The sequence below is a fragment of the Mobula hypostoma genome, chromosome 8 (genome assembly GCF_963921235.1).
Source record: "Mobula hypostoma chromosome 8, sMobHyp1.1, whole genome shotgun sequence".
NCBI lineage: Eukaryota > Metazoa > Chordata > Chondrichthyes > Myliobatiformes > Myliobatidae > Mobula > Mobula hypostoma.
Window position 1 is genome coordinate 46,714,116 of NC_086104.1, and position 17,361 is coordinate 46,731,476.

The following is a 17,361-nucleotide window of genomic DNA, read 5'->3' on the forward strand; positions in this document are numbered from 1 at the left end:
GCTTCAGTGTCTTTGAAGCATCCTTGGGGCATTCAGTGTCCTTTTACCACTATTCATTTGCATTTCAGGTAATTCAAGGGTGTTAAAATGTAATGTCTGTGCTGTGTCTTTAACTATTCAAACTGAAATCAACCTTGTAGACTGCTATATTTGGACGATTTACCTAGTCCATGAACCCAGAAATTACACAATATTGGTGCAGATGACTAAAAACTACAATAATCATACTGCCCAAAGTAAACACTGCCACCTCCTGCATATCCACCCTCAGTGCCCACCACCTCAAGAACTTAAAAATTAATTCAATGCTTTAGCTACAACATAACACAACAAAACAAAATTGAAACATGAACAAAATCTTTATCACATATAATGGGGTTTCTAGTTTTAAGATTTTTATTCAATTAGTGATCAACGGTATCAACTGATGACATAGGTCTAAGAATACATTATTCAGAAACTTCCCTTAGCTGCTGTCAATGTTTAACGTTTAGCAGAGCTTTCTGAGGAGATGATTTAAGCTAAATCAGTAGAACTTTTAAACTTTTAAGTAGTTAACTGAGTTAAGTAGTTGGGCTATATGTAACTGGAACTGTGGTGATGACATGTTTAGCACCAGTGCTGACCATCCATGCAAGTGGAGTGTGCTGAAAACAATGTAAATAAAGTACTAGTTATGCATTATAAAACATGAAAGAATACCTTAGTCCCCAACTACACTAAGTAGCACACAAATGTAGTGGATAGTTCTTAAGTATTTCTTTTCTTCTTTGTACATTCATAAAAACATTTCAACACTGGACAATTCCTCCTTCATATAGTATATTGTATCTAGACTTCTATTGTGTCTTTCAGTTCAGCAGATTTTCCAAACTTATACTGAAGCGCAGCACCTATTTGAAGTTTCAGATTAAGGTGTATAATTTAAAAAGAAACATCAACCACTTAAAAGTTTTGAAAGCCTAGTTGGTGTTTCCCCTCACTTTTGTCAGTGAAAGTCAATGTCATTGTCACGGTATGACATTTTAGTACTTGCATCTGGAACACACTTTTTAAATCCATGAAACATTTCTCCTCTATAAGGTACTTTTTAAAATCATGAACTTCACTTTCAATGTGGATCAATCTCTTCTGTACAAAACTGTGAAGATATTTTCAATATTCCTGCATGAACATCCACCATGTTTAATTCCACTTTCCGCCTCATGCACGTCAAGTGTCATAAATATTCATGCCAATTAAATAATGCTACAATTTGCATGAACATCTGTTGTGCATATTAAGCCTCCTTTTGCCAATTGTATGTTGACAACTGGTAACTTGTAATAAATTCACCTGGGGAGAAGAACCATTTCCCAAGCCCAGCAAAGGAATGACAACCTTACAGGCAAGCACAGTAATGGTAATCACTTACTTTAATTTATTTTCAAAATATGCATTAGAAGCTATTCTGAAATAAATTTGGGTTGACACCTAAATCTGCTTATTTGCTAGATTTGTCCCCAAAGAAATCTCCAGTGCAGTTCACAGCAAAGAAACAATAGATGTGAAAAATGCAGAATCAGGCATTTTCAGAAACTTATTCCTCTTTCAGAATCTTAAATTTAAGGTAGAAATAAACAGCTAAAAAATTCACAAATGCAAAATGCAACAGAACTGGAAATATAAATTATAAACATAAAATAATAAAGCAAAGAGCTTGATTTCTGCAGTTGTCCTGAAGATGGCAAGCTATTAAACTGCTTTTATAGATGGAAGCTTACTAGTTCCTGTCAAGTAGACATTTTTATCATGTGACTTTGTAGCGTTTGCAATAGTTAGTGCATTACAATTATGCCAATAACTAATCTGATAAAATATACAAATTACAGCACACATTATCACTGGATAGCTTTAGAACAAGCTAACCTTTCCTTCCATCCACCAGGGCTGTGGTCAATTGCTTCACTTATGCAGCTAACAGAAATATAAACTGATTTGAGATGATGATTCCTCAGTAAACAATTCTTTTAGATTATCAGAACACTCCCATTCAAAGAAATATTTAATTATTGGTTCACAATTATTCTTATTCTAGATATCACAAATGTGGGCAGAACTCTAACAAAGCATACCCATTTGTTCTACCACAGCAAAATGGCAAATGACATAAACTTAATTTGCTGTGTAAATTGCAACAAACTAATATGCTAAAAAGATCTATCACAATTGAAAGGCAAGTATGAAGGTGGTATTAAAGCAGAAGGAGGTTTACAAAAAGACCATCAGACACAGGAGCAGAATTAGGCCATTCAGCATATCAAGTCTGTTCTGCCATTCCATCATGGCTAATTTATTATCCCTCTCAACCCCATTCTCCTGCCTTTCTCCCATAACTTTTGACAGCCTTATGAATCAAGAACCTATCAATCTCTGCTTTAAATATATCCAATGATGACTTCCACAGCTGTCTCTGGCAATGAATTCCTCAGATTCACCACCCTCTGGCAAAAGAAATTCCTCCTCATCTCTGTTCTAAATGGACATCCCTCTTGAGGCTATGCCCTCTGGTCCTAGACTCCCTCACTATAGGAAACACCCTTTCCACATCCACTCCACCTTGGCCTTTCAACATTTGATAAGTTTCAATGAGATTCCCCCCTCATTTTTCTAAACTCCAGCAAATAGAGCCATTAAATGCTACTCATATGTGTCACGTACCCCGTGACGGGTTAAAGAACCAGCAGAAATGGAAAACAGCTAGAGTCTGGTATTGGTGTTAACACATGGTATTTATTAGTAACTACACAATACAGTAATATAAATTCAATATATCAAACAGGTTAGCAATGATTATATAAGTGTAGAAATAGAGAAACCAAGCTTCTTCAAGCCTAGGGGTAAATGGATACAGTCCTACGGTGATGAGTAAAGTTCAGTTCAGTTCATGGTATTGAGTTGAGTAGTGATGGAGAGAGAGAGAGAGATTTGTAATCCAGGGTAAATGTCGAGAAAAGGCAATTACATCGATATCCCACAGATTCCACAACAGCAATACAAAATAACAATAGTAGTAGGTTTTATCTAGTAGGTGTTGGGCACGTGGCCAAGTGGTTACAGCGTTTGTCTAGTTATTTCAAGGTCGCTAGTTCGAGCCTCAGCTGTGGCAGCGTGTTTGTGCCCTTGAGCAAGGCACTTAATCACACATTGCTCTAGTCTGTGCGAGGAGTGGCACCCCACACAGACTTCCAATCTGTGCCTTGTAAGGCATGAAAATGTCCGACGCAGGCCTCTCATGGTCTGAGTCGACGTTCCCCCTTTATCTCCAAAGTTGTTCCATTCCACACACAAAATATCACCGACAGTGATCTTCAACAAATATTCTTTCAACACAAGTGGTACCACACCCGAATTCAGCCACGGGTCATTCCAAAGTGGTGGCCACAGGATACTCCAACAGAACCCACGTATGGACTATCACCAACAGTAGGCTATCACTAAGGGGACCCTCTTCAAGGGAACCAACTCCAAACACACAACGTGATAGCCACTTATCCAGTTCCACGACATACGAAATAACTCGCACAGTGATTTGCCACAGGGGTGCCTTTCTTCAGTGAACTACCACACCCAAACAAGGCTAACATACAAGTGGTATTCACAAAGGTACTCCCCTCACCAGAGAACCCACTCTTGTGGATTAACTACATGACAGTCACACCTTCGTATTTGAATGGAACTCAAACTCACCCTTACAGGCTACTTACAAAGAGGGTCCAAACAGTGATCTCTTTGTGAGTAGGTTTCTTCTGTTTCAACCCTATCTTTCCTCTCTTCTCTTCCTTTAAAGTCACCGAATATGACTACAAAAAGGAGACCATCTTCTGTGCTGGAGTTATCAACCCAGGAGAGGGTTGGACACACTAATAACTCCCCACTGGTCACACCTTTTCCACAGTGCGAGAGCCACTGATCGATTCTCCAAAAAAACCACCATTCTGCGGACACAACAAAGCTCATCCAGTGCCCAAAACCATGTGTCTACGTGTCTATCAGCTGACCTTCTATTTAACTCACCATGCTGAACACCAGCTGTCCATCAAGCAGCTCCTCCCTTCTCTCTCTATAGGAACACAGAAGCTGGCAGTGTCCTTGCAAAAGTTTAAACATGCTGCAGAGAAACCATAACATCATCTCCAAGCAGACTTCGCCTCTCTCTCTCTCAATAACAAGGTGTCTGTGTTGGACACCTCTCTCCCTCTTTTTAAAGGTATAGTTTATAAAAAATATGACCCCTAGGGGTACATATGTTAACCTTTTTGAGTCTATGGCTGTGATGGCTATTGGTTTTATTTTAAATACTGCAGTGAACAAATATCATTATTGTTCAGGCTGTCGGGTTCGTGAAGATAAATATAAAAAGCTAATTATTGAAAATATAAAAGCAGGACACAGGTATGGAGAATTTTGTAGAGGAGAAAGGATCAAAGAAAGGCTGCCAGGTATCTTCCAGAAGTTAAAATTAAATTTCATATACTTGGTTTACATTCTCTTGAATTTAGAAGACTAAGTTGTTTGCTTAGTGAGGTATTTAAAGAGACAGATTCCATAAGCCATGAACAGAAAGACTTATTCCTCTTTCACTGGATCCCTAACACTTAAGTTTAAGAGACTGGCCTTTTAGAAGGGAAATTAAAATTTGCTTATTCTACATAAAAGCTAATGAGAACCCAGAACTCTTTTCCAAATGTACCTAAGTACTGGAAAATTAAAACTAAAATTCTCACGTCATCTTGATCAAACTTTGTAAGGAAATATATATTCAGGGATATGCAAGTAATGCTAGTTAAACGGTGCATGTCAGTCAGTCATCAACTGACTGGTAGACCAGAGTTCACAGGATTAAAAGCCCACGTCTAGTCCCATTTCCCAGTGATCTGAGTGATGATGGGAGTACAGACAAAAAAATATACAATCCACACATTTATGGATGGAATGGAACTAGTGCAAGGAGGCCAATAAAATAACAGTGCTTCAAGTGATTAAAAAAATGGTTAATATTCCAATGGTTGCAAGGCATTTTCTCAATTCAGGCTCAGATCATCATCAAGTACATTCCATTTAATTCATGAATAATTTTAGGTATTCATATTGGACTTGCGCTATGTTCAAGATCTAGTGAATGGTAATATTAATCATCTGGATTGTTCTCTCGGTACATCTAGATTGCTCTCTCAGTACATCTAGATTGCTCTCTCGGTACATCTGGATTGTTCTCTCGGTACATGCCAGGACGAAAGGTGTGAAAACAGAAGGAATACATTTGTTCATTTCTGAAAACTGAAAATCAAATGTGCAAACTGTTGCACCCCCAAACTAATGAAACCAAATTATGTATTCTCTCACAGTTTTATAGTACCTACCGATTTCATTGCCACGGCCTCCATCCTGAATACTCCACAGAATTATACTGCTATCGGATGCCACCGCTACCATCTTGTCTTTATCACCAAGTGGTCCACCAACAACTTTAGCATTTACAGCAACTCGCTCTATTGTCCAGTCAAGGTAAGGGCTTGTAAATACCTGCTGCCAACCAGAAGACTCCTTAATTCTAGAAATAAACACAAAACATTAATCAGTAAGGATTCCAACATATAGTATACACTGTTTCCACAAGCATGGAGCTAGTGACATGGTATAATTTATTTTCACAAAGGTCTTGGAGCAGGGTTTCCTAACCTGGGGTCCATGGCATAAAAAAGTCTGGAAACCTCTGCCTTCAAGTGATTCCATATATCCAGAAATGCATGACAAAAGAAATTATGGAAACTTGCTATAGTTTCGAAAACTCAAAGTTGAATTGAAAATTTCAAGACAACAAAGGGAATTAATAAAACCGATGAGATTACTATTGTTGCAAGTTCAAATATCAGAGAATATAAATAAAAAAAAGAATGCTTGAACAATTAGGGAAGTGAAATTGTGATTAAAATTGTTACACGGAATAAAGAACGTTAAAGCAGCAATACATTTTTGGCGAAGGTAGTAACTGAATGTATTTGCAAATATAGCCAGTTTCTAGAAATTCTATGTTAAAATTCCAATACAGCTGAATGCAGTCCCAGATCCCATGTAAAGTATTGCATTACACAACTGTTAGCCTGAAGTTTCTGTCTGAAATTTTATTATGCATTACTGATCTGTTAGTAGTAACAGTGGTTTTCAACACCCAACAGTGCAATCAGCTTTCATTGGGATCCAATGAAAATACATTCTTGGAAACAGGCAGAAAAAGTAGTATTTATTAGCTATTCTTACTTTTTTGGTGTACCTAAACATTGATGGTTAAATCTTTTTAATTTTATTCTGGTTGCCCATTACTAGATGAAGTCTATCTCACCCATAAACTTTCAAAAACATTCCTACAAGATTTTTAATACATTTATTTACCAATTTGCAGCAGCAATATACCAATGGCTAGAATATATCCCTTTAGCAGTTAGGTCATTGGCTGGAAATAACAAACTTAAAATTTTAGACAAAAAGTATAAGAGCAATGTGAATGAAATCGAGATTGGCTGTGATTTGGAACTTAGGGTGTTGGAAACAGAATTAATTAGCACATCAGTTACTACATTACATTTGTTCTTAGCCAAAAGGGACATTAGAAGAAAATTGGATAGAAAAACGTAAAACAAATTTGCCAGTATGTGAGACAACAGCAGGGGAAGTGGGTTGCTCTATTAAAAGCTTGCAACAGTTTGATGGGCTGAATAACTTTTCCCTGTACCTTAATTCTACCAAACATTAGCCTTTGAGAAATGTCTCAGTATATCATGCAAAATTCTTAACTTTATCAAATGTACGTTCAATCTATTCAAAAGAGAGAACGGTTAACAAATCATTGCAAGAATATGCAAAATCCTTCACAACATGTCGTGTTATTTACAATATTGTTTTAATCCTTTATCACTACTTTGCTTCAATTTCCCTGGACGTCCTGAAAAATTTACTTCACTTCTGGAATCTTTCATTTTAAAAAAATAGCCACATTTTAGAAATATATGGGCTAAGGATTGTGGGTGTTGATTTTAGTAATGTAAGAGAAATTCAACTGCCAGCAGGATTAAAATAAAAGGACCACGAAAACAATTGAAGATGAAGATAGATAGTTTTTTTTCCGATGACAAGGATGTCAAAACTAGACAGCATAGGTTTAAGATGAGAGGACAGAGTGCAGTTGATATCTGGGATGTGCCATTAGTGGAGATAGATAAATCAGATACAATTACTATATTTAAGAGGCATTAAGCTGGACACTTACATTGGCAAAATGATTGGCATGAATGTGATGAGCCCTAGAGTCCTTTGCTATGCTATACAACTCTATTACTTTCATTTTCTATCTCACTGTATATTTTCTACAGTTATTGTGACCAGACAGAAAGCAAAACGAAACATTTCTAAAAAAGGAAAATAGAACATCCTAATGAATTCACTTTTTCTTTTAACACTTTATGCACTAATTCACTATAGTTTTGTTATGTCTACATATTATCCTTTTTATTTATTGGCAACCTCCAATCACTTTGAACTGAAAAGTTTGTAAGATAATTTTAGAAGTCAGTTAAGGATCACAAATAACCCTACTAGACAAGAACAGCGAATCTTCTTCCCTGAAGTTTTAAAAAATAATAAAAATGGTTGTATTTAAATGCCTTGGCTGCTCCAATTGAATCTGAACTCAAAAATCACTGGATTCTGTTGGAGTATGGGATATTAGCCCAGAAACATAATCACCACAATACAACACCCACTTAACATACCTGTGAATATAGATCATAAAACAGAGAACAGTACAGCACAGTACAAGCCCATTCGGCCCTCAATGTTCTGCTGATATTCTATCCAATGCCAAGATCAGTCTCACCCTTCCCTCCACTTTCCTTTCATTGACGTGCCTGTCTAAGAGTCTCTTAAATGTCCTTGATGTATCTGGCTCTATTACCACTCCCAGCAGTGTGTATCATGCACTTTGTGTAAACAAACAACCTTTGACATTCCAACCCCTATACTTTCTCCCAAGCATCTTAGAAATATGTAATCCCTTATTAGCCATTGCCACCTGAGGAAAAAGACATTGGCTGCCTGCTTATCTATGCCTTTTATCATTACATACAAGCTTATGTTCTGACACTGAACTGGGAACATTACTGAAACCAAAGTGAAAGAGGTATATATGAAGAAGCTTATGAAACACCTGGAGTTAGGGAGTGATTTTACATTCACTGAATGTTTGTGTGAGTTACCTGCAACACTCATGAGATGTTAGCTTAATTCTCAAAGTACTTCTGATGGGTAGAGCCTTAAGAAGGCCAAGTGCACGAGGCATTAATTCTGGTTGGATGATATTCTGAACTGAAACTTCGGACTGTGTAGATTGCGAATAACTAGACCAGAGATCGAGAACAAAAATTCTTTATCCAGGACAAAATAGAGATGCCTGTTGTCTAGTCCTTCAGTATTGTTCCTGTGTTCTAGTGTTTATGCTGTATCATTACAATTTCATAGAGTTTTTAAATACACAAAAAATCATTTAGATTCTGCATCAAGAAACTCCAAATGCAGTCTGAACTGTTGGCCACACGTGGACCATTTTTAAAACAGCACCATCAGGTTTACAATGAGAACTGCAAACCTTTAATGTCTTTTAATAAATTGATTATAACTTTTATTCACAGATTGATAATTGTATTGACTTTCTGGTACCTGTAACAGACTACGAAGTGTGCATAAGCTACTACAATCCAATTGTGATGACCAGCAACTATCAGAACCTTCCGGGGATCAACCACTGTGCCTGCCAAAAACAATAAACAATAGAAAGAAACATCAGAGCTTGACATCTAACATTCCATTTTGATATCTGCTGGTGCGAATATAATATTTCCATATTATAATAAAACCAACTTTCAAAATTTATCGCCCACAATGCAGTACAAGGGAGAAGGAGACTGATAGATTTTCTCTGCTTTTGTATTGTAATTAATAAGTTAACTGATTTAGTCAATTGAGCATCATTTTTAAAATGGCTCTATTACCACCCCCAGCATGGTTAGCCCAAAAACGAGCAATGGGACGGCAGTGAAAATTTTTTTTTTATATAGGCATCCGTTAGTCTCAGGAGACCATGGATTTGCACCTTGGAAGGTTTCCAGGGCGCAGGCCTGGGCAAGGTTGTATGGAAGACAGGCAGTTGCCCACGCTGCAAGTTTCCCTTCTCCATGGCACCAATGATGTCCAAGGGAAGGGCAGTCGGGCCGATACAGCTTGGCACTGGTGTCATCGCAGAGCAATGTGTGGTAAAATGCCTTGCTCAAGGACACAACACGCTGCCTCAGCCAAGGCTCGAACTAGCGACCTTCAGATCACTAGACGAACGCCTTAACCACTTGGCCACGCACCAACACAGTGAAAATTAACCCTTGATAAAACTGGCTCTCAAACTGAACTGCGAGGAGCACTGCTTTCCCGCCAACGTAAGTCACGTGTGCACGCCTCACAGTCTCACTCCCACCAGTCTCGCATTGGTTTTGGCAACGTATGGATGTGCGATCTTGCGCCCTTAAACTTTTGTGTTTTTACCTACGGTGCAGTGATGTTGTGCTTGAAGTATTTAACTATGCCTCCTAAGTGTCCGATGTCAAGTCCTGGGCCGTCAGCTAAACAGCAGAAGAACCACTTTAACACTTGGAAAAAAAGTTGGAAATTACAAACAGGGCGGCATCAGGTGAAGGTAACACAGCTCTGGGACGCTACCCTGTGCAGTTGCGGGCTATGATAGCTGAGTTAGGCATCACACCAAAGCAAGTGTTTAATGCAGACGAGACTGGGCTTTTTTGGAAACGTACGCCGAAACGCACATACATAAGTAAGGATGAAAAAGCTGCGTCAGGTTTAAAGGCAGCAAAGGATAGATTGACTTTGCTTATGTGTTCCAATGCCAAAGGAGTCTATATGATAAAGCTTCTCTTAGTTTACCATTCACTAAATCCCTGTGCTCTTAAGGGTTTGAGTAGGAATATGCTTCCTGTCCACTGGGCAGCTAACAAGAAAGCATGGGTCACTGGTCGAATCTTTCAAGATTGGTTTGCTAATCATTTTGCTGTTGAGGCTGAATACTACTGCCGGGAACAGAATCTTGCCTTTAAAGTTCTTCTGTTGCTTGACAATGCGCCAGCCATCCTAAACATTTAGACAGCATTCATCCTAACGTAACAGTGCGTTTCCTGCCGCCTAACACAACATCGCTGATTCAACCACTTGACCAAGGTGTGACATCCACATTCAAGGCGTATTTTTTACAGCAAACTGTCTCTCAGATACTGCAACAGACCATTTTGAAAATCCCAGGAGTTTACCAACGACGAGGGAATGGTGGAAGTCCTTCAACATCAGACATGCCATCAACAACATTGATGAATCCTGGAAAGAGGTCAAGTCTTCCACTCTGAGGCTACTGGCAGAATTTTTTAAGGCTGCAGAACACTTGGCACAAATGGCAATGGACATGGACCCAAGTTTAGACTGGAGTCAGCATTTCAGTCGTTCCCTGCAGTCAAGCCTTCTTCCCTACTAGCAAATTCATGCTGAAAAACAAAATGCTGCCAAGCAAACAATGCTTACCACTTTCTTCACACTGGTATCATCTCCTGCTGCTGGCAGTACCAAGAGTTTTGTGAGTCTCCCTTCACCCCTTGTTGTCCTTGATGATCCTGACGACACACGACCATCCATCTCATCTATGTAAAGCTGCCCGACACCACAACAACCATTCATCTCCCGGAGCGAACACATCTGCCACTGTTGCTGAGTACTGTACACCCTAGTATGCTAACTTTCTATGATTTATTATGTTGAATATTACCTTAAATTGATGAAATATAATACGAATGTTGCCTTGTGGTACTGCTTTTGTGTTGTACCGGTATGAAAATGTGAATAAATCACAGATAAAACATATTTAGGAAGCCCTCAAGAACACATCCCTATTTTCGCCATTCACATTATGCATCGACTTAGAGGAACGTATCTCCCGCATATAACGAGGAAAGGGTGTAATTTTTATCAGTACATTTATTAATATCAATTCAAAGAAAAACAAAACTGCCATTAATACTAAAAGGAGATTGGTGGAATAATACAACTCTTATATGTTGTTATGCATATAGACAAAAGAAAATCATTCTTACCCAATTTAGCAGACCCTTCAGATGAGATGACTCCAGTTGCCACAGATGGAGCTGAATTTGGATGGACTACCCCTTCTGCCATGCTTGGTCCAGATTTACTGTCCTGTAAGGTTCCAGCACCCCCAATGCTTCCTTTTCTACTAGGAATAGCTAGCAGTGTTAAACATATCAATCTTCAATATTTTAAAAAGAAAAATGCAAAACCTAGAAGTGAGTATTTCTGCTTATTCATAAAATCTTTCTATGCCATATGAAGTTACATTTGAAGAATCCATTTCTACAGTTTATCTCTCCTGCACCCTTATTCATGAGATTTATCATCTTTTTGTTAGATGGACAATGTCCCTTATCATTTGATATGGATTTCAGTACTGAGGTAAATTCTGTGGAAAATGGGCAACTAAATTTCGAAGAGCGTACATGCATATTAATGGGTCGAATTTTGGCAGTTAATTGTTAAGGTGGGTTTTATTTTTTTAAATAAAGTTAGTTGACAAAATGAGGACAAATAATCATTGCCTTATTTCTTATACTCCAGAGAGCAAACGCAACTATTGTTGGAAAGCAGATACTGGAATCTAAACAAAAATAGAAATGCTGGAAGAGTCGGCTAGCCAGGTAGCACCTGTGGAATGAGAAACCAATTAGCAAGGGTTGTCAACCTGGGGTCCATTGCATAAAAAAAAGACTGGGAACCCCTGGTATAGAGAAAGAAAGCAAGTTGTCCAAATAGTAGAGAAAGTAGGTTAGGCACTGGATAGAACAATGGTCATGTCTTAACAGCATGAAATGATGGTTATTCATTGAATGGATAATTATTGTCTTTTGCCTATATAATGTTTTGCTCATTTTATGAAGTCTGGGTGATGCCTACAGGGATACCTGAGCATGCTAGAATATCCAAATTAGAGATAACAAGCAGAAGAATCACAACTAAAAATGGCCAGTCCTCACACAAAAAGAATGAATACAAGCAGTTATCTTTGAAGTTAAATACACCCTATCCTTGTTATATGCGTCTTCAGACTATGCGGATTCACAGTTATGCAAGGAACCTATTTCTATCAACGTCTCGTTATATGCATCCAAAATTCACAGTTATGCGAGGAGCACTACCTTCCCACCAATACAAGTCACGTGCGCACGCTTCACAGTCTCACTGTTGGGACGAGAAGCACCGCTTTCCCGCCAATACAAGTCAGGTGCGGCGCCTCACAATTTCACTCCCGCCACTCTCGCATTGGTTTTGGCAAGGTGTGGATGCACGATCTTAAACTTCTGTTGGTTTTACCTACAGTGCAGTGATTTTGTGCTTGAAATATTTAACTATGCCTCCTAAGCGTCCGATGTCATGTCTTGGGCCATCAGCCGAGTGGCAGAGAACCGCTTTAACACTTGAAAAAAAGTTGGAAATTATAAACAGTGCGGCATCAGCTGAAGGTAACACAGCTCTGGGACGCTACTGCCGGGAACAGAATGTTGCCTTTAAAGTTCTTTTGTTGCTTGACAATGTGCCAGCCCATCCTAAACATTTGGACAGCGTTCATCCTAACATAACAGTGCGTTTCCCGCTGCCTAACACAACATTGCTGATTCAAACACTCAACCGGTGTGATCCACATTCAAGGTGTACGTATTTTTTTTTACGGCGAACTCTCTCTCAGATGCTGCAAGCAACCGACGATTTTGAAAATCCCAGTAGTTTACCAACGGTGAGGGAATGGAGGAAGTCGGAACACTTGGCACAAATGGCGATGGACATGGACCCAAGTTTAGAACGGAGTCAGCACTTCAGTCGTTCCCTGCCGTCAACCCTTCTTCCCTACAAGCAAGCTTAAAACAAAATGCTGCCAAGCAAACAACCCTCACCACTTTATGCAAATCGCTGTAATCTTTCTGCTGCCGGCAGTTCTAAGAGTTCTGTGAGTCTTCCTTCACCCCTTGCTGTGCTTGATATTATCCTGATGACCACAACCATCCACCTTATCCGTGTAAAGCTGCCCGACACCACAACAACCACTCACCTCCCAGAGCAAACACACTTGCTACTGTTGGTGAGTAGTGTACACCAGAGGATGTTAACTTTCTATGATTTATTACATTGAATATTACCTTAAATTGATTAAATATAATACAAATGTTGTCTCGTAGTACTGCTTTTGTGTCGTATTGGTATAAAAATGTGAATAAGTTACAGATAAAACATATTTAGGAAGCCCTATGGAACACATCCCTATTTTCTCTACTTAAATAGTTATTCACATTATACGATTTCACATTATGCGTCAACTTCCAGGAACGTATCCCTTGCATATAACGAGGATAGGGTGCATTTAGTACAAAATGCCTAAATTAAAAATGAGATGACGTTCCACCAACAAATGTTGGGCCTCATTACTATAGTGCAGAACTCAAAATCGAATTGTCCAACTTCAAAGTTAACTTGTTCACTCTGTTTGTATCAAGGCTGGCCACTTGTACCCATAATTTCTTGCCTTTTATTTAAATCTCTTATTTGCATACTTGTATATTTTTGAACCTGCCCAGCAGACCAAACTATATATCACCCCAACTTCACAAGATCAGCAGCACATTACACAGACATCGCTGTCCATCGTTTCACCCTCTTATAGACACTTCCTTTGTCCCACCCACTGCCCTTCCCCACATTTTCTGCTATGAAAATCAACTTCCCTTTCTCAATTTTGACAAAGGGTCATTTATTTTTGTTTCCTATGTGTTCTTTACTGCCCCTCTTCCTCCTTCTGCTAAAGCCTGAAGTGGATGGTTTCAGGACCTGCTCAGGTTCTACCCTAGAATTTTCATATTGTAACCTTTGGATTGAACCTAAACAATTTGTTTTAGGAAAATAAGTTTCAGCCAACATATTTAAAATACAACTGTATACACTCAGTGGAACTTTCTTTCAAATCAGAAATAGATTTCCACATGTATTTCTATAAGCATTGAAATCGAGACATATTGAGCAATTTTTCTACTTTAGCTTATTTTTTCCAAATAATTCTGCATGCTTCCATCATTTTCTTCTCACATCAATGTTGCCAGTTATAGCTTGATCTCATACCACTCTATGGTGATATTACATGGTCAGTTCATGTATCTGCATGCATATTAACTGGTGACATCTGTAATTCAGAACATTATCCTTTGTTTTAGCAGCAAATTTACACATTCACTTTGAATTCCTCTATCACATTGCCACCTACAGGAGAATCTTATCAATGAGATTATTAACTACAATTCATAATCTTTTTGATTTTTTTTCGAAATTTCTTTGGAGAAAGGCCTGCAAAGTTACTTTTTAGCTTCTTGTTAGTTCATAAGTAGGGAAATGATGTAATTCTTAACTGCTTGGTGCTCAGTTAAAGGATTGCATGATAATTCTGTAATTTAGCATCGATAAAAAGTGAACATTATCACAATAATGGTTTCTAAATCTGAATTATTAAGTTCAAGTACATGAAATATGCTTGATTTAAAGAAAATTAAAATAAATAAATCTAAAATTCAAATTAAGTCTGAATACATATTTTATATTATTGTATCTTATAATTTAATACTAACTACATCCACAGTCTTAAGAATTGTAAAGTATAGAAACAAATTCTGCTGCTCACAGCTATGCAGATAATTATACCCACCTATAGGAATCTCACTCTCTTGCATTAATTCCATATCCTTCTATGCCTTGTTCATTGAAATCCCTGTCCAGATGCGTCTTATATGTTGTTACTGTTCCAGACTCTACTATCTCCATTTGGCAGCTCACTTTAGATACAAGGTACACTTTAGGGGAATGAATTACATCTCCAACGCCTCTAAAACCTTCCTCTCACCTCAAACCTATATCCTCAATTTTTGGGCAAAACTAAAAATGGATACAGACACTGACCATCTATCTTATCAAAGCCTCTCAACTTTATATACCTCTATCACGTCACCTCTCAGTTTCCTTTGCTCCATGGAAAATACACTCACCTAGTCAACCTTTCCTTATCTCAAATCCTCCAATCCAGGCACATCTTTCTAAATCTTTTCTGCACTCATATGATCACATACATGTTATAACTTAGTGAGCAGCACTGCACACAATATCCAAAGTATGGGCTAACTGACCTTTTCAACAATTGTAATGTGAAGTTTCAGAATCAGGTTTAATATCAAAGGCATATATCGTGAAATTTGTTGTAATGCAACAGCAGTATATTGCAATGCATAATAATAAAAAACTAAATTACAGCAAGTATGTATGTAATAAAATAAAACTCAATGTGAAGTCTCAAAACCTCGGCTGATAAAGACAGGTACACTAAGCATCTTCCACACCACTATCAACCTGTGACACCACTTTCAGAAAATTTTTGAACATAAATGGAGGTAATATCACTGAAGGATTTGAAAACGTAACTGGGAATCAAAATTTTAATATGAACCCACAGGCAAGACAAAATTGAGTCCTAAATGTGGTCTTATGATTTTTAAAATAATGCACACTGGAATACCAGTTCTCGAACAGCATCACCTTCTTCATTTGACAAAGGTGAGTTACCTAGGGCTTTTGGTCTGATTGGTGTATGAATTTTCTCTCAGGTTAATTGCAGAACATCAGTTGGGGGAAGGCAGTAAGATGAAATTACATGCATATTCATCCCAAATGACAAATGGATCCCTTCCAGGCGATGCAGAGCAAATCGCCTGTAGAGAAATTAGTAGTCTTGATATCACTTGTTCACAACAAAGCAAGTAGCAGTGTATTTAAAGAATGAACGAAAATGAAACCCAAATAAAACTCTAATGATAATAAAACAATAGTTGTTAGTAGGATGCATATAGGTAATGCAAAGATACAACTTTATAAAAGGCTGTTGTGACTTGTGTCAAGCAATACCACAGTCACCTGTGGAAATACTCAGCTGCAGTTTAAGCTAAAATCAAAATTACCTGGAGGGGGCAAATACCCATGGAAGAGAACACTACCACATGATGATCGTTCAAGTTCTTCACATAGCAATAGGCGGCGAACTAAACAAGAATACAAAAATAAATAGAAAGAAAACGGCTTCATTTCATTACCTCTTGCAAGGTCTACTATTTTCAACTATCTGCTACACTTCCAATTGATAACAAACCTCAGACATTCTTCAGTACAAAAATCTGTGGTAGATGGATCACATAAGCACTAAGTATCCCTCTCCAATCTCAGTAAGTCTCAACAGGCAGAATATGGTTTTCATTAAGTGATGATAGCAAAGATGATAAAAAGTTTAGAAGAAATTGAAGTTTCTTGTGGTTCTTGTAACCACATCACCCCTTAAGAGGAGTAGCAGTTGCAGAATAATAATCAGCTTGAAACCTTTACATTCTGCAAAATTATCAATAACAGTTTAAAAACCATGCTTTAATTGCTTAAAAGAAAAACACAATCTTAACATTATTAAAGCTAGTTGAAAAATTAAAGCTAAATAGTAAAACACTAACAGGTTCAAAAAAAGGGGTCCAAATTCAGGTTATATTTAGATAATAAGAGAAAATAAAGGCATTTGGAAATAAGACATCCCAAAATTATGGTTTAAGGTTTGTTTTAATTTTGAAGGGTTTCACCAAGAGAGGCATTAATTTTTGATTTCCATAAAGAACAAGCAGTCCTGTAAAACAATTTGGAAGTAACATATTGCCGCATCACACATATACATGAACAAATTGTGGGTGATTCATAGCATGTTCCACTTGTCAATTAGTTTTTCATAAACTTAAATATTGCAGAATCGGTAAAGTATATTTCAATCATAACTCAGGAGTTGGTTGGTTGAACAAAAGAGCAAGTGCACTAAACTACACTTGTAGGTACATTTGTATTCAATGAGAAAGCAATATTGTTTCTCTCCACAGCCACTCTTCACACACATTTGATTTTTGACCAGCAACTTTGATGTGTGTTGTTTGATTTTTGATTTGCAGTTTTAATTTTATACTTTCTACCTGCCAATTTACAATGCACAGCCAGCTGAACTGAAATGAACAGCAGTAATAATACCATCAAAATGTTAAGAAGTTTGGCACAGAGACAAGAACTAATAACAGTTCAACATATTCCTATGTAAAATGA

General features: G+C 37.8%; 1 protein-coding gene across 1 annotated transcript in view; it reads right to left on the bottom strand.

Annotated features, from left to right (window-relative positions):
- The window catches only part of kctd3 (potassium channel tetramerization domain containing 3), a 93,272-nt gene that overhangs the window by 18,803 nt on the left and 57,108 nt on the right, over positions 1-17,361 (bottom strand). Inside the window, exons 6-9 of the mRNA XM_063055779.1 lie at positions 16,197-16,277; positions 11,235-11,384; positions 8,752-8,842; positions 5,403-5,593 (exon numbers count right to left, since the gene is read on the bottom strand). Of these exons, the coding sequence (XP_062911849.1) occupies positions 5,403-5,593; positions 8,752-8,842; positions 11,235-11,384; positions 16,197-16,277 (513 nt within the window). The remainder of the gene's footprint in view (positions 1-5,402; positions 5,594-8,751; positions 8,843-11,234; positions 11,385-16,196; positions 16,278-17,361) is intronic.